The sequence below is a fragment of the Tachysurus fulvidraco genome, chromosome 22 (assembly GCF_022655615.1).
Source record: "Tachysurus fulvidraco isolate hzauxx_2018 chromosome 22, HZAU_PFXX_2.0, whole genome shotgun sequence".
Taxonomy (NCBI): domain Eukaryota; kingdom Metazoa; phylum Chordata; class Actinopteri; order Siluriformes; family Bagridae; genus Tachysurus; species Tachysurus fulvidraco.
The window spans coordinates 11,582,306-11,606,360 of NC_062539.1; the positions used below are offsets into that span (position 1 = coordinate 11,582,306).

The 24,055-nt window shown below is 37.9% G+C and overlaps 2 protein-coding genes across 7 annotated transcripts; both read left to right on the plus strand.

Annotated features, from left to right (window-relative positions):
- Positions 1–3,878: 3,878 nt before the first annotated feature.
- LOC113637322 (cytochrome P450 7B1) lies at positions 3,879–12,630 on the plus strand. The gene is made up of 6 exons (XM_027137926.2): positions 3,879–4,335; positions 4,817–4,953; positions 9,779–10,411; positions 10,530–10,733; positions 10,913–11,091; positions 11,266–12,630. Exons 1-6 carry the CDS (start codon positions 4,259–4,261, stop codon positions 11,563–11,565), a joined length of 1,530 nt encoding a protein of 509 aa, XP_026993727.1. The 5' UTR covers positions 3,879–4,258; the 3' UTR covers positions 11,566–12,630.
- A 1,750-nt stretch (positions 12,631–14,380) lies between these two features.
- slc39a6 (solute carrier family 39 member 6) lies at positions 14,381–23,113 on the plus strand. 6 transcript variants are annotated; one of them, XM_047806513.1, is made up of 12 exons: positions 14,382–14,540; positions 15,756–15,801; positions 15,948–16,645; positions 17,509–17,659; positions 17,777–17,863; positions 18,321–18,505; positions 18,586–18,771; positions 19,146–19,233; positions 19,383–19,724; positions 19,927–20,007; positions 21,785–21,975; positions 22,366–23,113. In XM_047806513.1, the coding sequence occupies exons 3-12, from the start codon at positions 15,968–15,970 to the stop codon at positions 22,516–22,518; spliced, it is 2,142 nt and encodes a 713-aa protein (XP_047662469.1). In that variant the 5' UTR covers positions 14,382–14,540; positions 15,756–15,801; positions 15,948–15,967; the 3' UTR covers positions 22,519–23,113. The 6 variants fall into 6 exon arrangements, with proteins under 6 accessions (XP_047662473.1, XP_047662469.1, XP_026993716.1 ...); XM_027137915.2 differs by having other exon boundaries at positions 18,321–18,490; XM_047806515.1 differs by having other exon boundaries at positions 17,780–17,863.
- Positions 23,114–24,055: the final 942 nt, after the last annotated feature.

Consider the following 24,055-nt stretch of genomic DNA (forward strand, 5'->3'; position numbering starts at 1 on the left):
CAGCCACCTCTCCATAGCAACATGGATCTATATTCCCTAAAGACAGTGGTCTATTTGAGCATGATGATGTAAGCTGCTGCTTATTGCAAGTTATACAAGTGCAGATAATGTGGTAATGTCCTGAAGAGGAGGCAGAGGCTGATGCAAATGCATTTCAAAACATTATCCAAAACATGAAGAAACATGAAAAAGAAAGTCTGGAAATCGGAAACAATACTAGGGCAAATGCAAAAACCAGGAATCAATGTAGAAAAAAAATAAAATATTAATATCAAAACACAGATGATTTGACAAAATGAAAACAAATGGAAACAATGGAAATGTACATTTCAGTGGGCTTCAATGGAAGGGGGAATAAAACAAGATATCATTGATCAAGCTATGGAAAATCTTTCAAGCATGTCTCTCAAGCCAATTCATAATTCACAAGGCTTTGTAAAACATACGTACAAGAGAATCCATACAGAATGACACAATGCTTGGTAAAGTCTGTTTTATGTCCATTGACCTTTAGAATGCAAACACGAATATATGTCTTACAGTATATATGCAAAACTCAAATATGGGTGGTACCTGAGTTAAAGTTCGAGGGTTTTTTGCAAATGGTCTGAATATTCATACATTTGATATTAAAGTTTTTCCGTTTCATACATTTGCAAACATTTCTATTATTTGGGGTATTGTATGTAGATTAATGAGAAAAAAATTACTTTGAACGATTTTTTTTATCAGGCTGAAACATAACAAAATTTAAAATAGTGAAGGGATCTGAATACTTTATGAATTCACTTTAGTCAAGCATAGTTGTGTACCCAGGAGCTTATGAGCAACTTTTAAGTATGAACATCAACATACTTTTTAAATTCTTAATAGATTTAATATGAATTCCTTCCTGCCAAAGCCATAAAATGATGGAAAGTTAAGTGTGAAAATTACCACAGCAACAGCACTTTAAAGCCACCAGCATGGTCTACAAGTGGTACTATAAACATCAATTCAATTCAGTTTATTTGTGTATTGCATTTAATAGTTCCCATTGTCTCAAAGTAGCTTTACATAAGTATAAAAACAGAATATAAAGGGGTGATGGCGGCAAGGAAATACTTTATGAGATGACATGAGGAAGAAACCGTGAGAGGAACCAGGCTCAGAAGGAACACGTTGTCATGTGGGTGATAATGGACAGTAAATAATATAAATGTAAATAATGTCCTTTATACAACAGTTTGTAGTTGAGTGGAATTAAGCAACCAATAGCTCCCGAGGAACGAAAGGGTCACCACATTTTCCGAGTTCACCAAAGACCCAACGCTAATTCTTTTGCCAAAGTTTTAAAATGATTGCTGATAAAGACCGAACCATAAAGCTGACTGTGAACAGTGGTTCAGAGAATGTGTGACAGTCTCCAGGCAGCCCTATCCACAGCGATACTCTCAGTAACAGGCTGTCCATGCAGATCAATCCCCAGCAGAGAGCACACCAGAGGACCAGAATCTAACCAGGGGTAGGGTGTCAGGAATAATGAAGTAGGTCCAGAAGAAGAGATGATTAGACTAGAACTCAGAAAACTGGGAGCACTGGTATGTATAGCTCGACAGAGAGAGAGAGAGAGAGAGAGAGAGAGAGAGAGAGAGAGAGAGAGAGAGAGAGAGAGAGAGAGAGAGAGAGAGAGAGAGAGAGAGAGAGAGAGAGAGTGCAGAAAGGGACTTCTAGCTATGACAGCATAACAAAAAGGCCAAAAGGTGGCATGGACATGAGGGCTTCCTGAGACATAAAGCATCCCGCCACACAAACCTGCAAAACAAGTGCGACTTTCAAGGGCAGTAAGGTAACAGCATCCAGACATCCCAGTTCACCAAACACTCTATGCCCATAAAACCTCCAGATCTGCTCCTTTACCTAAGAAAAGCTAAAACGCTAGACTAAACAAATGTGTTTTCAGGCTGCACTTAAATACTGAAACTTTGTTCTGAACACTAATTGGAAGTCCATAACTGTGGGGCTCTGTAAGAAAAAGGTCTTTCCCCTTCTGTAGACTTTAGTACTTGAGGTACCACCAAATAGCCTGCACCTCCTGATTTAAGTAGGCATGGCAGATCATAAAAAAACAAAAGATATGTTAGGTACTGTGACATGAGACCATTAGGTGCTTTATAAGTGAATAATAGTATTTTATAATCATGTGAAATTTGACTGGGAGCCAATGCAATGTGGATAAGAGTGATACGTTCATATCTTCTGGTTCTGGTTTAGGACTATAGCTGCTGCATTTGGGACTAACTGGAGCTTGTTTATGATCATACTGGAACATCCACACAGTAATGCATTACAATAATCTAATCTAGAGGTAACAAAGGCATGAACTAGTGTTTCTGCATCATGTAGTGATCATCTTAGCAATATTTCTGAGATAAAAAAGGCTACCCTTTCATATTATATGAGCTTCAAATGAGAGATTGGAGTAAATAATCAAACCAAGGTCTTTTACCGTGCACATAATGAAAGAGAAAGACCATTAGGAGTAACACTGTAATCAAAAAGCTTGTTTCTGGCTGCCTGTGGTCCTAGTAAAAGCTTGTGTCTTGTCAGAGTTAAGCAAGAGGAAGTTAGTATCCACTGTCTAACGTCCTTCACACATTCTTCAATCTTATTAAGCTGGTGTCTCTCATATGACTTAGCTGAAACATATATTGTAGCTGCATGTCATCAGCATAACAGTGGAAGCTAAGTAAGTAACTAGTGCTGTCTCTTTTATGATGAGGCCTAAATCTTGAATCATACATTTCATGGATGTTCTGTTCTATGCAGATATGAGCATAACTGCTGTGCTACAACCATTTCTGGGATCTTAAAGATAAAAGGGAGGTTTTGTCTGTACTTAGACAACTGGCTTGGGTACATCAGTCTCATGTGTCATCAGGTTGTCCACATGGAGCCATCCTCAGCAGGTGATGAGACTCCAACCAGGATGGCAGACAGGAACACTGGGAGCTCAGGATTAGCATTTATAGCAAGAAAGAGAGACAGAATGTTAGGTATGCATGTGATCATGTAGTGGTTAAAAACAATGTACATACATTGGGTGCAAAGTGCAGGCAGGGACCCCAGCAAGACTACTTATGACAGCATACTGTAACTAGCCAACCTTGTGATGCAAATTTAAGTCTTGGCAGTCAGATCTGCATCATTGAGGCATGGACGGAAGGCAACACATTTACCTCACAGCAACAGCATGTTTATCAAAATCTTATTTTCCCACAGGTTTAATTGGCAGTCTCTGTATTTGCCCAGGAGCAGCAGCAGCTGCCAAGACCTGCCAAGATCAAACCTACCGACATTGCATTCCAGTTTGTTCCTCGTTCCTGCAGCTCATAACAGCAGTCGCAGGATATTTCTTAATATCTCTGTTCACACAATTATAATGGGCAGTTAGTCGATCTATTCGCCAAGCCCAATTCTACCCACATTTCATTTCCATCAATAAAAACATTTTATTCTCTGAGTTGCCATGACTGAAATATTTCTATAATTAATTATTTCTATAAATATTCTATAAACAATCTTATTAGTTGTATATATTACATAGGCTAATCAGTTTTGCACTGAACTGCCCAGAAGAATGGTGGTCATTTTTCAAAACTCCCAATCTTTTCAGTGACAGACTGCAGAATTTTTATAAATAACTTGACATTCTAGAGAAAGAGGACGATCTGGATCTGAATCAAAAGAAAACAAAGAGTTCATTTATGCAAAATGACAACAGATGCGCACACACACCCCACACTATATAATTCTGTCTCTTTCAGAATTACTGTGTGACTTTGTATGGTCATCTCCTCCCCCGGAAACTACTTTCCTGTGTTTGTGTACATAAGAGACAAAGATAAAAAAAGATAATTCAGGGTGGAGCAGGTTTGCATGCTGAAATGTTTTTGCTGAAACTTTGTTTTTTACGGTTCCTTTTTTGTTTTTTTTGTCAAATCGATGGTGTGAACTAGACTAACTAACTAGTGCAGGAAACTTATCCGTCTCTTGCACAAAGTGTGTTTTGTACTCTAACCTCTAGCATTTTGTACGCATGCGCCCTGAAATGTCAACAGCTCTGTAATCCGACCAATTAATTCAGCGTCGTGTTTTTTCGTAAAAATCGTGGACTTTGTTCGTCTTGGTTCATTCACCAGAAAGGAGATCAGTGACAAAAGTGATCGGAATCTGTGTCGTCCCTATTTAAAGTTAAAGTTATTGGAAAACTGTGACGATGTCGGAGATTTTACTGACTTTAACTTTTGGCACAGCATCGATTCTCTTGCTCTTTTTGCTGTTCAGCAGGAGAAGGTGAGATTATTATTATTATTATTATTATTATTATTATTATTATTATTATTATTATTATTATTATTATTATCATTCTTATTATTATTATTATTATTATTATTAATTTTTATTATCATCATCCTCATTCTTCTTCTTCTTCTTCTTATTATTATTATTATTATTATTATTATTATTATTATTGAACGTAACATTAATTAATTTGCAGGTTTTTAAAATATCATGTAGGTGTAAGGTGGGGATGTAGCCTAGTGGTAAAGGTGTTGGGCTATTGCCCGGAAGGTTGTGGGTTTGAATCCCGCTGGACCCCTGTGTCCAGTACAATCACTCATTTTTAATGAAAATATTGCAAAACAACCTTTTTCATTGGTATTCTGAATAGTTCAACTTTAATGAATATGATGAATATGGTTTAATATGTACTGGATAATTGTTGTAAAGTGCATCTAAACGTTCCCTGTCAATGGTGCATGTGTGTTTTAAGGAGAGAGGGAGAGCCTCCACTGATAAAAGGATGGATTCCTTTTCTGGGGAAAGCTCTGGAATTCAGGAAAGATTCCTATCAGTTTTTACAACAACTACAGAAGTGTCATGGAGATGTTTTCACTGTACTCATTGCAGGTACAACATACATTTTACCTTTGTCCATGGATGCTTTCAAAAATCTATATTTTAATTTTTTATTTTTTGTAATTTACAAAATGCAAAGTGCACGAACAGAAGAAAAATCTAAATCAAATCAATATTTTATGTTACTATCCAGTACCAAACCAGCATCTTGCACACTTTGTACAGTCAGGGATTTTGTAGGATCAGAATCAGGTGTATGAATAACTAATTATACGAAGCAGGTGCTAAAGATAATCAATTTCATACGAAGGTTGAAACAGTCAGTAACTGAAAAAGGAGGGTTACAAATGGGAGAAAAACAACTAAATTTGGCCACTAAGGTGAGGTTGTGGAACAGTTTCATGTCACAGGTCATACACCATGGCAAGAGTGAGCACAGCAACAAGACAAAATAGTTTCAAACATTTTAAAGCAGACTGGGTTTTCAAGATGTGTCATTAAGTTCTATTTTCAGTGTAGGAAGAACAAGGACTCCTGGAAGTGATGGTTTGTCCCCCTCAGAGCACTGATCTTATCATCATCGAGTCTGTCTGGGATTATATAGAGAGACAGGATTTGAGGTAGTCTGTGGTTATGTTGCATGTGGTAGCCTAGTGGTTCAGGTGTTGGGCTACCATTCGGAAGGTTGTGAGTTCGATTCCAGCTCCACGAAGCTGCCACTGTTGGGCCACTGAGCAAGGCCCTTAACCCACAATTGCTCAGTTGTATGAAAATGTAATTTGCTCTGTATAAGGGTGTCTGGAAATATAAATGGTTAGTTCTCCAAGTCGATTGGAACAACATACCTGCTGAGTTCATTTACGTTGAATTTTTTTCACACCTGCCTACAACATTTGAAACTAAAGTTTGTAAGTTCTCAGAGAGATGACATATTGTTCCTGGGATGTTAGGTCCAGGTGCTTAGTCTGCACTTCATTTGACCCACCTGGAGCTTCTAAATTTTTCTGTTCATTTGGGTTAGCAGACCTTTTCTGTGAGGGTTTTCTGACAAGAAGTGAAATTAGAACTGGAAACAAAGGCCATTCTGGGAGCACAAGTAGGCTACATTGTTCTAGCTGCTGATTTCTGTGACCGGAGTAGAATCTACGGAAAGGTGTTCTGTAAATCCTGAGGCAACTCATGGACCAGTAGACTGACCAGGGAGCACCACAATTACCAAAAAAGTTGACATGGCATCAGACATCGCAAAGAGATCCAGCTGTGTAGCCTTTACCAGAAATGTGTCTAAGTGTAAGCTTTAAACTCTATCAAGTCATTCTTGTAAGCTTTAAACTCTATCAAGTCACTGTTGTTAAAAATTAACAAGAACAGCAGTAAACAATTTCTTAGAAGCATTTCTCAGAATCCATGCTTACTGCTGCTCACTACAGCTGCTCACTAATGGTGGATTAAATTAGCTAGAATCAGATCCTTGAGCACCCGCACAAGTCAGAAGAAATTGGAACTACGAGTAAGGTCATGCTACATGATTACATCACTAAACTAGCGATCAATCATCTGAACTGGTATTTTGACTGGTGATATGGTCTGTTGTGATGTTCCAGGATCAATGACATTTATGTATAAGGGGAAGTAATTATCATTATAAATTAAAATGAATCTTTTAATGATGCAGACAGCGAACATTGTATTATAATGCTTACTCTATGCACATTTGTGCCCCATTTTTGTCAATGTCCTCAACAGAGCAGGGAGGCAGCAAACAATTCCAATATTTACTTATTTGTATTGGTGAGCTGAGCCAAATGATTTGAATGGAGCCGAAATTTCAAATAGATATTGAAATTTCGGCTCCATTCAAATTATTTGGTAATATTATTGCGTGTAACTGGTTATATCACCCACAAAAAAAACAACGGAACCTATTGGTCTCCAATAATTGGTGTAGTACCATTAAATTTAAGACTAGCCATGTGTCTTAATTAAATAAAATAATATAATGTATTATTTACGTAAGCAGTTTTTAAACATTTTCTTGCTACATTGCCATAATAAAGTCTACCTCTGCCTCATGCATACAAACCTGTGACTGTTGTATGGACTGGTAAATACTGTAGTAAGTTGGCATCGCCTGGCTGGAGGTATGGAGATTAATTTCTTAATTACTTGTCTGCTCCCTGGCCCCTCTGGATTGACACAGATTTACCAGGCCTTTTATTTGACTATCGTGCAAGAAATGAGAGCAGCAACTTCCCATGTGTAATGGATACACGAACCTGCTGTAAGCTATGTCCCAATGCTTCAGACATTGACTATTTTTCCTACTAATTTACACACCTCTAAAGTGTTTCTCTCAATAACTCTGACTGATGAATGCAGAAAAATATTAGCTCATACATGGGAAAAACTACCTTCAAGAACCTACGCTTGTCTAAGTCCCTGAGATTACATGCTATGTCTGGCACCCTGGCTTTCAGCATACACCTAACCAGTGTTGCTGGAGGAACTAGACTTTATTTAAGAGACTCCTTTAAAGGCTTTTAAATTATGACACTAAGGGTTTCTAATACTATGTTTGGGGATTCCTACTGTAACTTACTCCACCTGACCTCCGATTGCAGTGTACAATTTAAATAAAAGTGTTCTTCAAAAAAATTAAAATGCGGCAGAAAAAATTTGAAAAATACAAATGAAAGCTATGATTCATTGATTGAAAATAACTGATTTGGAATTTCTGAGTTACATTTACAGTAACACTTTTAAAAACATTTGATTAATACAAACTTTAACTGAATTATATAGTTATACACACACACACACACACCCTTCAATTTGTTTTTAGTTTTTACCGGGGCCAAAATTAAAATTGTTTTCACTAATGTCTAAAAACAAGCAAATAACTTCAGGTGATGATAAAATACACAGTTTTAAGAATATAGTAATTTTATCCTAAATGTAACCCAACTTTTAGAAAACAGGTGGGAAAAACCTATAATTAGGTAAAATGTAGAATTGTTATTAGCAACTGTAATTAGATTTTATTAGTTTCTAGTATCATTTTGGGAAAATTTTGGTCCACTCTTTAACACAACATTGCTTGAATTCATTGATATTTTAGAGGTATGTGTAAATGCACACCATTTTAATTCTTCTCAGTTGCTTCTCTGAGATCATGGCTGATTTCCTTTCTTCTTGGCATAATGTAGGCATACAGTTCTGTCCTCAAATTGCCAAAAGGTCTAGTTTTATAGAGATAGCCACACTTCTTAATGAATAATTAATTTTGTGCATATCATTGTTCATTAGAACTGTATAGAAAAGAAATGCAAAAGAAAATAATTGGCCTTGTTGTTTCAATACTTTTGAAGGGGACTATGTGTTTGTTTTCCCAAAAGCTGAAAGCACACAATTGCATAGAGTATCTATGTATGCTGTAGCATTACAATTTCCCTTCACTGAAAATAAATGGGGCCTAGTCCACACCTATTCCAGCATGACAATTCCCTTGTGCTCAAAGAAAGATCAATACCATGGTTGCAGTGTTTGGTGTGGAAGAATTTGAGCGGCCTGCACAACACCTGTGACCTCAACCCCACTTAATGCCTTTGAATTGGAACAATACACTGTACAGAAGAGTGTAGGTTAGATGACATAACTCAGGTTTAATAAATCACAATTAAGGGTTAGGGTCTTATTATCTAAGGTAAGGGTTTAAAAAATTTTGCTAGACCACCTTTTTTGCTTTGATTATGGCAAATTGTTTTTGATAAGTCTATGAAATGTCAGAGTTGCAATAATTTCTCACCAACATATTGTATTGATGATGGGAGAGACTGTTCACTGTGTATAGTCTTTCTCAGCACATCCCAAAGATTCTCAGTGGGGTCTGGTTAGGTCTAAGTTTAAGTTTGGACTCTGTGGTGGCCAATCCATATGTGAAAATAATGCCTCATACTCCTTGAACCAGTTTTTCACAATTTTATTGTAAATCTGATCATTCAGTATGTTCATGCAGTCAGCTGAAATCATTATTTGTGCACATAATGTTGCTGAACCTAGACCTGACCAACTGAAGCAACCTCAGATCATAACACTGCCCCCACTGGCTTGTACGTTAGGTACTAGGCATGATGGTGCATCGCTTCATCTGCCTCTCTTATTACTCTGATGTGCTCATCACTCTGCAACAGGGTAAATCAAGACTCGTAAGACCACATGATCTTTTACATTCCAGAGTCCAATCTTTATGCTCCCTAACATTGTTGCAGTGTATTTTTGGACTAGCTTCGCTGATAAGTAGTTTTCCTAAGGCTACACAGCTGTTTAGTTCCTATCCCTGTGAGTTTTATTATACTGTGTTTTTTTTTGTTTTGTTTTGTTTTTTTTTTAAAGTGTAATTTGTGGAAATGCTCTTACTTTCACTATTAATCATTGCTGTTAGTTATACTGTTGTTGTTGTTGTTGTTGTTGTGTTTTTAACAGTTTGATTTCACTAAACAATTAAGTGATCTCAGATCACAATAATTCAGTGATCTGAGATTTTCTATGATGGTTCAAGTCTATTCTTACACTTTTTAGTTAACCCAATGTAAGCAGATTCAGCAATCTCCCTAGTTTTTTTTTTTTGCTTGTATATTTTTGGCCCTTCTGAAACAGAATAACATATTTTCCACGACCACAGGATATGTCTTCTGACATGTTTGTGTATGAAATGAGAAGCTACTCAATCATTTATTCAGTTACAGCTAAATAACTTGCTACCAACTGAAACATATATATCACTGAATTAAATAACCAATGTTAGGTTCATACCTATTAGCTTAGTTAAATAAAAATTGCTTAAATATAATGTGTGTTTGTATGTGTCCTGTTGTAGGTAAATACATGACATTTGTGATGAACCCGCTTCTGTACTCAGCTGTCATTAAGCAGGGGAAGCAGCTGGACTTTCATGAGTTTTCAGATGCAGCAGCTTCCACAACTTTTGGCTTCCCTGCTATACGCACTGCAAGGTTCCCTGGCTTGAGTGACAAAATTCAGAAATCATTCCTGCTCCTCCAGGGCTCCTATCTCAACTCTCTCAGGCGAAAAATGATGGAAAACTTACAGTTTGTCTTAAAACAAGATTTCCTGTCTGCCCAAGCAGAAGGAAGAGAGAATGACTGGCGGCAGAAGGACCTATATGAGTTCTGTGAACGTGTGATGTTTGAGGCAACATTTCTGACACTATATGGACGACCCCCAAAAACAAACACGGATGCACACTTGCAAAGGAAGAGTTGGTTGGATGCACTGTTGGATAACTTTAAAAAGTTTGATGCAATGCTTCCTCTGTTAATTGCTGGAATACCCATCAGTCTACTGGGAAGAACTAAATCTATTCGGGAACAAATAATTAGGTTTTTCCATCCTCACAGAATGGCAGAATGGACCAGTCCATCAGAGTTCATACAGGCACGTGTGGAGATTTTTGAACAGTATGACACACTCGGAGACCTGGACAAAGCAGGTAATATATAGATATGAAATAAATCTAATAAAAATAATGAGTGGCCCAGATAGCATTTAGTTCCTTTTTTACTGTTTACAATTGTTACAGAAATTTGCAAAACTGTTTTCTTTTATAGCTCATCACTTTGCAATTCTTTGGGCATCTTTGGGCAACACTGTCTCCGCATGCTTCTGGGGTCTTTACCACCTACTCTCCAGCCCACAGGCATTTTCAGTTGTTCGAGAGGAGATTTTTGGCATGTTTGGAAACAAGGAGCCAGACTTGATTCTTAGTCAGGACACACTGACTCAGGAGCAACTTGACAAACTGATTTACCTTGGTATCTCATACTTACACATACATGTGCCAACACACAAAGGTTAAAACTGTAATCCTAAATAATGCAAAATGCAGAAAGGTTTTGCAGAAAATTGCTAGCTCTCGTTCCTCTTTTTCTTGCATTCACACTTTCTGCCACTGTACCTGTTTCTCTTTTTCTATCGGTTCCTTTACCTGTAGAGAGTGCTATTAATGAAAGCCTCCGTCTTTCTTCGATCTCAATGAATATCCGGGTGGTTCAGAAAGATTTTTGTCTGCAACTGAACCCCCACTTCTCAGTTAGTGTGCGTAAAGGAGACATCGTTACTCTTTACCCCCAGAGCACACACCTGGACCCTGACATCTACCCAAATCCACAGGTAAGTACAGTATATAAGCAAACCACTTTAGCTGTGGAAAACTTATCGCAATGAAGAACAGTTATGAGAATATTGGCCTGACAATGACTAGCTATAATAATAAGCTTGGAATATTTCTAAAAATGAAATAAATTAATGTGATTATAGATTTTTACATGGTGTGTGGTTCTGCAGGAGTACCAGTTTGACCGTTTTGTGGAGAATGGGAAGCTGAAAACTGAATTTTTCAAAGGCAATCAAAAGATCCGTTACTACCACATGCCATTTGGATCTGGTGCTACTATGTGTCCTGGACGATTCTTTGCCATTTCTGAACTAAAGCAATTTTTGTCTATCACACTGCTGATGTATGACATGCAGCTCACTGCTGGTCAACAGCATGCAACAATGGACAAATCCCGAGCAGGTCTGGGCATAATGTCACCTGGAAATCATATCTTCTTTAGATATAGAGTAAAAAAAAACAGCATGTAGAGACAGGGGCTGCAGATATGAGTGAGTCAAGAACTATACCTGTATTATCGGCAGTGGAGGTTATGGGACAATAATAGCAGTCATTCCACTTTCATGATAATTCCAAACTTAGAAGGTATTCAAGGACGAAAATGTTTGATCTAGAGCAGTGGTTCTCTGCTTCAGAACCCAAATTTTACGTTGGACACTGCAGTGTTGGTAGAATGAAACTGTGAAATGTAAAAAAACAAAACCAAACTCTAGCAAAGACCAAAAATCCCAGCAACCCAAAAAAATTTGTCTTACCATAAGAACAAACCAGGGTAAACCAGGGGTGTCAATCCAAGATTTTCACAGACAACATCAGGGAGACATGTAAGTCGTATCTTTTTTTTCACATACTTACTTACTTCTTACCTACGTAACATCAGCTTGCATCAACAACATAGGCTCTGAGATATATATACTAATTATAATAAGTTTTTTAATAAACATATACCTTTGTTTAATCACACTTTTGATTACATTTACATTTACAGCTACAGCATTTAGCAGACACCCTTATCCAGAGTGACTTACAGCTGTCTACCAGCCAAGTCTATTCATCTACACTTATAAACACAGAAAAGAATTTAGGTGTAAATTCTCTCAATTATTCACATTAATTTTTATCATTTTCAGTGAAACTGTCCAAGGTATATGGCAACATTATTCATATGGAAATATTGCTTGATGGTATAATGTTGTTAAAATTTATAAAATGACAAATTAGTATGTGTTATTACAGCTCCTACTCTGTTTAACATCCTCTTCAGATAAGCATGTCACACTGTATATAAATGTACAGATCAGAATTCATATAAAATCTAAAATTTTTTGGTATATTTCCTCATTCCACGAAACTAATTTTTGGTTATGCCATTGCCAGCACAACACATGACTCAGTTTTAGACATGAGTGTCACTTACAACAGCTGTCAAGCCAGCTATGGCAGAAACCATGTGTGTAGGAAGTAAATAACATTGATTATTGAGAATTGATTATCGATAATAACATTGATTATGACAATAAAACTTCTTGACATGACTTGATTATATCATTATATGGCACCAGTCAATGGATGGGATATATTATGCAGAAAGTAAACCATCAACTTTTGAAGTTAATATGTCTAATGCAGGGAAAACAGGCATGTGTAAGGATCTAAGCAACTTTGACAGAAGCCAAATTGTGATGGCTAGCCAGAGAATAAACAAAGCGGAAGCTTTTGGGGTGGTTCCGGCATGTAGGGCTTAGTGCCTACCAAAAAAATGGTCCAACATAGGACTACCAATGAACTGGTGACAGGTCATGAGTACCCAAAGCTAAAATGAAGAGATATGCAATGCAAAATAGAGGAAGAATAAAAATATTTAGCCATAACTATCATAACAAGTTAGTGGGAAACAGCTTTGTTTAAGGTAAATTTTATTTTAACTGTTCCCATTACTATCAACAACAAAGTCGTTGTGTCAGTTTTTTTTGACAGACATTTTATTTTAGATTGCTCTGTTGTCGAGTAACAGAACACCCTGCAGTAACATGAAGCTTCAACATAATCAACACATCCAGTGTGAATATCCACAAATCAAAGCTAGGTGACACCTCCCTACAGTTCTTTATACTTACTTTGCACCTTACTACTGTTACAAAGGCTACAGGGAAGAACTGTTTTCAGATGTTCCCTTGTGATCAAAAGATAGATAGATTGTTTTTTTTAATTGTACATTTTATTTCATTTAATTAAAAATGTCAGGAAGCACACCCATTCACACTTTAACCCCTGCAATCTTCAAGCTAAACCAAATGCTCATAAGACATGGGAAATGCTATTGCAAATGGATTTTACTTTTCCAGTTGAAATTTGGCAGACACTGTAAGAAATTACAGAATGCCTCAAACCCAGATTCCACTCCAAGATACATGTCAGAATGAGTTCATTCACAAAATGACTTTAATATGATGGAGGAATATGAGTAGGATACTAAATTAATAACCTTTAAATCAATTTTAGCATGGGAGTGGCAACAGAACATCAAGGACCAATTCTGAGCAAAGGTGTGTGTGACCATCATATATGCACATCATTTGAATTATTGTAACACCAGCTAAAGTAAAAAATATCCTGCAATCAAAAAACACAAGGCCAAAGCAATTCAGAAGTGGTTAAGAGCACAAAAAAAGTGTATGTTCTATGGTAGCTAAGTCAAAGTGAGATCTGAGTCATGCTGATAATCAGTGGAACTGTTTGAAAAGTGCAGTGAACAAATAGCCAGCCAATCTGCAGAACTTGAAGTATATATTCTATTTAGAATGGGAGAAATTCACCCCAACATACCGCCATACTGCAGCAAAAGGTAGATCTATTACGTACTAGTCTAAAGGGCCGAATACTTCTGTAGCATTTAGCAGTTTTTAAATTTCATTTTTAAGCTCTGCTGAGAAATAATGATTTTTTAAAAAAAATAATTTTAAATAATAATTATAATTAAAATAATTAAAAAAAAATAATTTTTAAATAATTCTAGTCTTTAGTTGTATATATTCATTTATTTATTTTTATCCGTATTTTTTATATATTTTCCTATTTTCTTCTTATTATTATTATTATATGTTTTATATCGAGATATATATCTCTTTTGTTTCCATACTTCTGTAAAGCTGCTTGGAGACAAAAAGAATTGTTAAAAGCGCTATAGAAATAAATTGGATTGAAATCGAATTAAAATTGAATTTGAACCCGGATTTGTTTTGAAGTTCGAATGCACGCAGGTCGGTAATTACGTCATTGCTCCGACTTCCCACTTCCGATGTAAACTGAGCACCACGTGTTCATGACGTGTGAATGGAGTCGTTCAGTAACCGGACCGATTTACACTTGGAGCTTTAATGACGTGTTATTAGCAGTAAATCCGATAAAGGCGCTGTCTTTAGATCGTTGCGTGGCTGCACACCAGGTAAGTGTGTGTTACTACACCGGTCTGTGTAAGTAAACAATAATAATGAGATAAACAGCACCGACCGGGCCGGAAACTAACAACACTTCGCGTTTTCTTTCTCACATTGTTGTGTTTAAATGTGTTTAAATGTGTTTAAATGTGTTAAACACAATATATTATGCTGCATCTGTGTATACAGGCAAATGTTTTGTGTCCTGTGACTGAGAGTTGCATCATGAGGTGTTAAATGGCGTTTTTACTTCCTCATAATTAACTTTAGGATTTTTACATGTTATTAAACATGAATGGTGGTCGGATATTGAGCTGAATCACCGGCTGGATATGAATATAAAACGCAGGATGTACTCAAGAGTTAACAGGATTCGGATCATCACGCCATATGTCAAGCATCTCTGGTGTGATTCTTGTTAACAACACAACACACCACAACGCCCCTCATGTTAACAATACAACACACCTCATGTTAACAACACAACGCCCCTCATGTTAACAACATCTGTGTTTTTTGTTGATGAGGTGTTGTGCTGATGACGATCTGCTTACGTGGTGTTGTGGTGTGCAGATTAAGATGAGGAGTTGTGGGTTGCTGATGAGGCGTTAAGATGAGGTGTTGTGGTATGTTGATGATGATGATGATGATGATGAGGTGTTGGTGTTAAGATGAGGTGTAAAGATGAGGTGTTGGGGTGTTCAGGTGCGGTGGTGTGGTGATGATGAGGTGGTGTGGTGATGATGAGATGGTGTGGTGTTAAGGTGAGGTTTTGTAGGCACACCAGAGATGCTCGACATATTTAGGTAGATGGTCCTCGACAAAGTAACATGTTTTGGAGATGCAGGTCAGAGATGTCTACTCCTCACAACTTGGCCCTTGACAAAGTCACTCAGACCCTTTTGCTTGCCCATTATTCCTGCATCCAAAACAAATTTTAAGATCACTTGTCCAATGTAATCCACCCCTTCACAGATGCTGTTCTAATGAGACAATCAACGTCTGATTAGTCTTCAAATCCTTGTACATATGAGAATGCAGTGTACTTCAGCAATAAGTATATTTGTAGAATACTGCAGTTTAATACACAAGGTTTTGACAGAAACCAGGTATATTTGATTATTCATACTAACCGAGGGTTATACCCAGATCATACATGGTACTAGATGTTTAGTTTATGAATTTTCATTGGTCATCTTTAGTAATTGCTTTGTTCTGGTCAGGGATTTTTCGTGGAGCTGCAGCCTATGTGGGATCACTAGACACAAGGTGGGAATACACCATTCCATCACAGGGCACCATGCACATTTAAAATGACCCACTCGTTCATGCCTAGAAACAGGTTATTGTACCCAACAAAATGAAAGCATTGCTTTATCAGGTTATAACTTTTAATTGTTTGCTTATGTTTGCAGCAAAAGTCACTGTTCCCCAAATGGCAATATGGATATGGTTCCCGATAGTGACAGCTCTGCTGCTGGTCAGGCCCTGCTTGATGGCTGTGAATGGTGACTGTGACCCGCCTGTAGTGGAGAGGGACAGACTTTTAGCAGAGAGAACACAGCAGCAACATCTGCATGCACTTTTCTTAAAGTATGGTGAGAATGGGACCATCTCAATGGCTGGTCTGCAAAGGCTGCTCGAGGGATTGGGACTGGACCGCATCAGGAGAATTACAGTGCAACACCATGGAAACAAACATGACCACACACATTCACATGCACACTCACCAACACACACACACAAACACACCACACATACGCATTCTGTTGGTAGCAAGAAGGATGATGATGGGTCCAGTGTGGAGAAGAGTATCTTAACCTCCAGTGTGAATCCTGACTCTATTTCTGTGAAGAAGAGCCAATTAGATATTCACCACAATCTCTACATAAAGAGAGATTCTGATGCAACTGCTATTCTGACCACACCGTCTTATGTAGCCAAATCACGCCGATCCGAACGCAGCTCAGACAACAACCTCATGGGCTCTGACTTTTCCCAGAACAATGCAACCACCTACCACAATGAGAACACGTCCACAAGCAACCTGGATGACCACAATAACCATGACAAAAATGAGAAAAGTCCATTAACCCATAACTTCAGTCAAGAGGTAAATGCTCAAGATATTGGGTTAAAATATTTCTCTTGATCACTGCTACATAACTTCTAAGATTTAACCAGCAACATTGTCCTTCTACTGTTTCTAACATTGGCCACAAATGATTACAAATTAAAATATTTTATCACATGGAAGCAAGTTATGTAATTTGGCCCAAAGTGTTGTGCAATGTGGAGAATATCTTCAGAGATAGTATTTTAAAGTATGCCTATTTTAGTCAAATTTATATTCAATCTTATTTAAAAATGTCTGCACCACACCATGGTTGATTAGTTGTAGCATTGTTCTACTGAACAGCCAAAAGGTGCAAAAAACATTCAGCTGTCTATAAAGCTAGACTTCGAGGTGAGAGTGTGAGTGTAAGGTCCTTTTTACAACTTGACACTTCATGTGTTTTCTCTGATTCGGTAGCAATCTGATTTGTTAAAACTGCTCCATTTACATTAGGCCACATAAATGTGTCTCGGAGAATCAGATATCAATCCGATCTTTTTACTCCCGCCCAAAATGCAAATATATTTTACCTCAGCACTTGCGAGTGACGTACTTCCGTTTGGGAGGAGTATAGTGCTGACGTTTGTGGCTTGAACAACCACATGCATTTACACCTGTCCTGTCCCAGACCACCTCCTGAAGTGGTTTGAACGATCGGATTTATATCCGTCTTGAAAACCTTTCGGAGGGCATTTAGACCTGGGCTTTGTACGATCGGATAGCTATCTGATCATAGAAAACGCATGAAGTGACCAGGTGTAAAAAGTCCCTAAAGCTACTGTAGACTTTGGTTGCAGCCATCATGCACACGCACAGACACACATGAAAAACTCCTGAAACACACACTTTCTCTCTCTCAGTCTCAGTGCCAGAATGCCACCACGATTCTGCAGACGCATGGCATGTCCCAAGAAATGACCCTCTCTGTTAATGACTTCAGCTTCCTTTGTCCTGCTCTTCTTGTGCAAGTTGATTTCAAGTCCTGTCTTCTGCATGCTGAGAAGCAATCAGGTTTGAGCATGGATACTGTGATTTGCCTAGAAATTGCTTTATACTCAAAAAGAATCATTTACAATACATAGTCAATGTAGTGGCTGAAAGTGATTTGGTTATTTCTTTATTTTAAAGAAGATAAAGATCACATTCACCACCACCATCACCATCACCATGATGAAGCTGGTGGAAAAAGCCAGAAGAATTTTCCCATTTATATGGGTAAGTATGTGAAATGTGTACAGTGGATATAAAAAGTCTACACACTGCTGGTAAAATGGCTTTTTTTTGTGATGTAGAATTAAACCAAGATGAAATCTGCCAGAACCTTTTTTTATTTTATTGTGAAACTGCACGCTATATATATTACAGTGAAAATCATCATTTTAGGGGAAAAAAGATAAAGAAAAATGTAAAACAAACTAGTTGAATAAGTGTGTGCACTTAAACTAATTCTTGGTTAAAACATTTTTTAGATTTGATGAGTTTGGAACATCTTATCAGTATTTTGCTATTCTTTTGCTAATTCTGTTTTGGGAGATTGGATGTATTTTTTTTTGTGAGCTTTAGCCAGGTTACGCACCGAGTTACCACTTCCACATGGCTTGCTGCAGCATGATTGTATACTTGCATGAATGAATATTTGTGTGTAATGAAATTGTATGTTTGTCTCTTACAGCATGGATTGGAAGTTTTCTCTCCATCACGATAATCAGTTTGCTGGCTCTGGCAGGTGGAGTCCTAATACCATTTATCAACAAAGTGTGTTTTAACTTCCTGCTCAGTTTCCTGGTTGCCCTTGCAGTTGGCACGCTCAGTGGAGATGCCCTACTGCACCTTATCCCACATGTATGTTCACAAATGGTATTAGTTCAACTGTGTAATATATATTCTTTAAAAGCAGTTTGTAAAGCGCCTCCTGAACTGTTTTATTTGTCTGTCAGTCTCAGGGTCACCACAAGCACCATCATGCTGACAATGAAAGCTTGGAGCATGGTCTCCAAGACAACAGTGAAGATTCCCTTAAGCCTGTTTGGACAGGGTTGACTGCATTGGGGGGAGTTTACATCATGTTTCTCATTGAGCATTTTTTGACCCTTGCAAAAATGTTCAAAGACAGAAAACAAAAGGTTAGACTAACACAAGCTAAACTAAAGCTCTCTGTCACACACACACACACACGCGCACACACACACACACACACACACACACATATACACAGAATATTTAGTCTATTGTATGCCAGTTGAGTCAACTTCAGCCAGCCTTCACAGTTCAGTATTGTAACATGCATGGTAATGTTTAATTAACGATTTAACAAATTAATTGCAGTATTAAAACAGCAATTATAACAGTTTAAAAATGATTTGTTCATCTATTCACTTACCTTTTTTGGCTTTCTATGTGACTTGAATTAGTGTTGAGGTACATCAGGTCTGTGCATTACGGTGGCTAACACATGACCCCATGAGATGTGTGTGTCTGGGCGGATGTGTGTTTTTAGGAGCAGAAGAGAGCGGAATTGGCTGCTGAAATGTTAGAGTCTCAGAATGTGCCAGTTATAGCTGACATTATTGTCAAACCTCTCGATGGTAAGTTTGTGTGATTGTTCAATGCAATATATTTGCAATATACAGCCATTATTAAGAGTATGATTTTTAACATCCAAGGAACTTGATGTACAATGAGAGCGTGTTGAAAGTGAACATGTTTTTTCCTCCTCTTTTCTTCTCTTCATTAGATTCTGAGCTGAATGGCAAGCATGCGTGTGGACAGGGTCTGCCAGAGGAGGAAGAAGTGATGTTATCTGAGGGTTGCTACACCGATGAAGACTGTGAGAACAAGTGCCACTCCCATTTCCACGATACTGTCGGCCAGTCAGACGAGCAGCACCACCATCACCACAACTACCACCATATTCTGCACCATCACCACTCTCAAAACCATCATCCCCACACTCACACACACAGACGTACACAATCTTATTCTGTCCAGCATTTTGAGAATGCTGGGGTTGCCACCCTTGCTTGGATGGTCATTATGGGGGACGGCCTGCACAACTTTAGCGATGGGCTGGCTATAGGTAAATCGCACTCAGGATTGGATGTTTATTTTTTTTAAAACAACATAGCTTCACGTTGTGCACAGCTCACTGATAAAGTGGCAATGAGTCATTCATGCAGATTTATACAGCATTGTTGTTTAAACAATTTGAATGCCTTCTGTAACTCATCTCTTGTCTCTTTCATCTCGTGTCTGATTTTATTTATTTATTTCATTTTTAGGAGCAGCCTTTACAGAGGGTTTGTCTAGTGGTCTCAGCACTTCGGTTGCTGTGTTCTGCCATGAGCTTCCTCATGAGCTAGGTAAGATGACCAACATCAATGGGGAAATACAGCACTGTGCAAGCTTTAATGCATACGGCTTTGGTTGCATTGGTTTATTAGTGTATGCAAGTGTTTTATTTCCAAGGAAAACATTCCTGCAGCTTTGTGCTGTGCCTCGACTTTGAACTGCACACCACACCCAAACATTTTTGCCTCACTGCTGAGGAAGAGAAAAGACTGTGTAAATAAATTGCATTCCACTGTCTAATGCCCTTCACATTTATCACATTTAGTAAGCCGATACCTCTCATCTGTCTTTGAAACATGCAATTGTTTGTCATCAACAGTGGCAGCTAATACAATGTTTGCAACTAATTTTACCTAGAGGTGGCATTAACTGTACAGTGGAAAGATAAATAGACAAAATATACAGCATATGAATCGTTCGAGTTAATGATGAAATATAGTGTTATGATACTAGATGACTGTTATGAATAAATTGTATAAGAACTTAGTCAGATGGGGTAGGTGTTGAGACAAGTCCAGAAGAAGTCCACACTCTCCTGTTTGAGGGCTTAATGGTATACCGAAGGAAGCTCCTGCTCATTCTTTATTTGTTTACCTTCAAGGAGTGGAAGTGTTTTCCTGACCACATCAGAGAGAAGAGTCCATTGTGTGGAAGGTTGAGTTCTTTCTTTTTTTTACTCCTGTTCTTGGTCTAGCACTGCTTCCTGTATATGGACTGCGGGTAGCTCAGGGAGCTCAGTGCAGATGGTACACTTAGCTGACTCTCACCACTCTCTAGAGAGCTCATTTGTCCTGCTTTGATGCAGTTACCCATCAGGATGAGAGAGCAGTTTAAAACCCTTTAAGCGTCTGAGGTGGTAAAGACTCTGTTGGCCCTTCTTCAACAGAAGTGTTGAAGTGACAGGACCATGACAGATCCTGATTTATGCGAATACCTAGATACTGTCCATGTTCTCCACTGGGGTCCATTGATTGTGAGTGGTTGGTATGTCATTTTCTGCTTTGTTCAGAAGTCCACCATCAACTCCTTTGTCTTGCAGATGTTCAAGAGGAGATTGTTGTCCTGGCACCATATCTCCAGGTTTTTAATCTTTTTTTAGGCAGCTGGTCTTGTCATTGGAGATCAGGTCCACCACAACAGTGTCATCAACAAAATTGACAATGTTGGTCGATCTGGAAGTGGCTACACAGTAGAAGGTGTACAGTACAGCAGTCAGCTTAGAACACAACCTTGGGGGGTTTCCAGTAAAGAGGGTGAGGAAGGGTGAGACATGTTTGCCCACCGATAATGCTTGCGGTCCATCTGTAAGGAAGTTGGTGATCTATTGGCACAGTGAAGAGCTAAGTCCCAGGGCCTGCAAATTGATGTTCAATGCTGAAGTTTAGTTAACAGACAGAAGGTAGGTATATAATGGCGTTCTCGGATGAGGACCGGTTTGGACAGGTTTTAAGTATGCAAATTCTACTGAGTCCAGGATGTTGTGTAATGAACACTCAATGAAGCAGGCATATCACTGTCAATGTTTTTAATCAAGAGCCTTAAAGTATTTCTTCACATGTTTTTGCAGAGGACAACCCATGCACACACAGGCTAAAATCGCCTAATTGCAAGGATGTAACTTCAGAATACTAATGCTGACTGCTTTATTTGTTGGATGCATATTGTATTGTAAAACTAATGAATTGAGTTTCAGTGATGCTGTTGTATCTCTGTGGTATCTGTAAATAAACCATCCCCTGCATCTGAGAAATGTGGCTGAAGTTTTAAAATTGAATTCTTTATTTCTAGGGGATTTTGCAGTTCTGCTGAAGGCTGGAATGTCTGTGAAACAGGCAATTCTTTATAATTTGCTCTCAGCAATGATGGGCTACCTGGGAATGGTTACAGGCATTCTGATTGGTCACTATGCAGAGAATGTGGCCACATGGATCTTTGCCCTCACAGCAGGACTCTTCATGTATGTTGCACTGGTGGACATGGTGAGTAACATTTATAGATATTGAACATGCCTGAATAAGAGCACATTTCTATAATGTAAGGCTTTTCATACCTTTTATAGTCAGTTTCTAAGCAGATCAGAGTCATTTGTAGTGTTCACACTGGCTTACTCTGCCCAAGCCTCCTAGAGTAGCTCATAATAAAAAAGCTAATAATAAAAAAGTCATCAGTCGTTCAGGAAAATCAATAAATAAGCCATCTGGAGCTAGATCATAATTTTTGATTATTCATTAATATGCTAATTTTTTAAAAGCTATTTGAATATTCATGTATCAATTGAATTAACTCCCTGGCATACGTCCACTTTAAATTCTCTGCTTTTTTCCGCTGTAAAGAAAATGTCCCTGATTTAAGTATTTGTCTGTGTTTAGGTTCCAGAGATGTTACATAACGATGCCAGTGAAGCAGGCTTCAGTCATTATGGATTCTTTCTTCTGCAAAACGCTGGGATCCTGCTTGGTTTCGGCATCATGCTCGTCATCGCCATGTTTGAACACAAGATTCAACTTAATATTGACTTCTGATTTCATCACCCAACTGCCTTCAATTAACAGCTGTCATATTTCATACCTTCTCCTGTAACTTTCCGTCTTTGTTTCATTTTACAGATACTACGTCTGTTTAAAAATGATGTAACATCCTGTCCAAAATACTGTAAGGTTCCTGTTTTAGTAGGATACATGCATTAGTGACTGTTCTCAGCATACAGGAACCAGCAATAGTTTTCTTACTAGTTTTACTGATTCCATCCAGGATTTCACCTTTTGTGGTTGTCTGCATGGTCATCTGAGAGCACAGAATACTTGTGCTGAAATTAAGCTTAAAATTGCATGAGCTTAATATACAGTGATGAGGTTGATGTACCAGTACAACAGTCGAGAGCGTGTGTGAGTATGTGTCTTTTGAAAGAGTGGAGACTGTAAAAAAAAAAAATCTTGGATATTTATGTATGCTGCGCAAACTACATCAGTATTGTTGAGCATTTTATTTGCTGTTACTAGACTATACATGAGTGTAAATGTTGGGAGTATTTCTGTTTCTTGTTTTTACATTCCATTTCAGTGATGTTTACTGGAGTTTGATAGGAATGTTTGGGGAAAATAAAATGGGATGAATTCATTTGACTCTGTAAAATTCATTTTAATGTCATCAAATCTACAGTTCAGCTAAAAGGAGCTCAGGTGATTACTGGAATATTTCACTTAAAAAGGTTATAAGGTAATAAAAGTTGTATAATGCATGAAATAAATGAGATACAATAACAGGGCATTTGATAAGTTTTCAGGTGATGGTGATGCAGTTGTTAAGGTTGAAAACACTGCATGCAGCTTTGTGTCTTCTCTTATGTTTGCATCTACATACACTGTCCTCTGAATTTTGTCCCTCCTCCTAAAAACCTGCAGGTGGCCAGTTTGGCTATGCTTCATTTTCGTGTGTGTGTGTGTTGCCCTTTATTGCAATAGGTGCTCTGCACAGTAACTCCTATGGCTTAATAGTAATGACATATTGACTGAGACTATTGTGAGACTCTGTCAGTATCTGAGTACTGAAGAAAAAGAGGAACTCTGTGCATCCTCCAGGTGTGAGCTAGCCACATAAATGTGGTTTAGATAGTTAAAATACAAAAAATCTGGTTAATTGTTTATTTCTCTCAACAAACCTGTTTCTCCATATATTTTATTTAATCAATGTATTTTTGTCTAAATATGTCTGAAATGTTCGGCATGAGCTGAAGTGTTCGCATACTAGCCAAAACAGAACAGTAAATGTGAGCTACATGCCAATTTCCAAGCATCCTGGATGAATTATAACAATTATGACAGATCTACAGCTGAATGAGTACAAATCTAAAATGATTTGTTTTTGTCCCTCAGATTTTGTGACTGAAATATTACCTTGGCCAACTTCTAAAGTTCTTATTTCAGGCTCAAAAACTATCCCGTCCTTACATTATATGGTTCATGCTCTCCTAACATTACACCTAAATTACTGTAACCCTGTGTATACAGAAATCAGCAGTAAATTTTAAATTGTACATAATGCTGAAGATGGGCAAAAAGG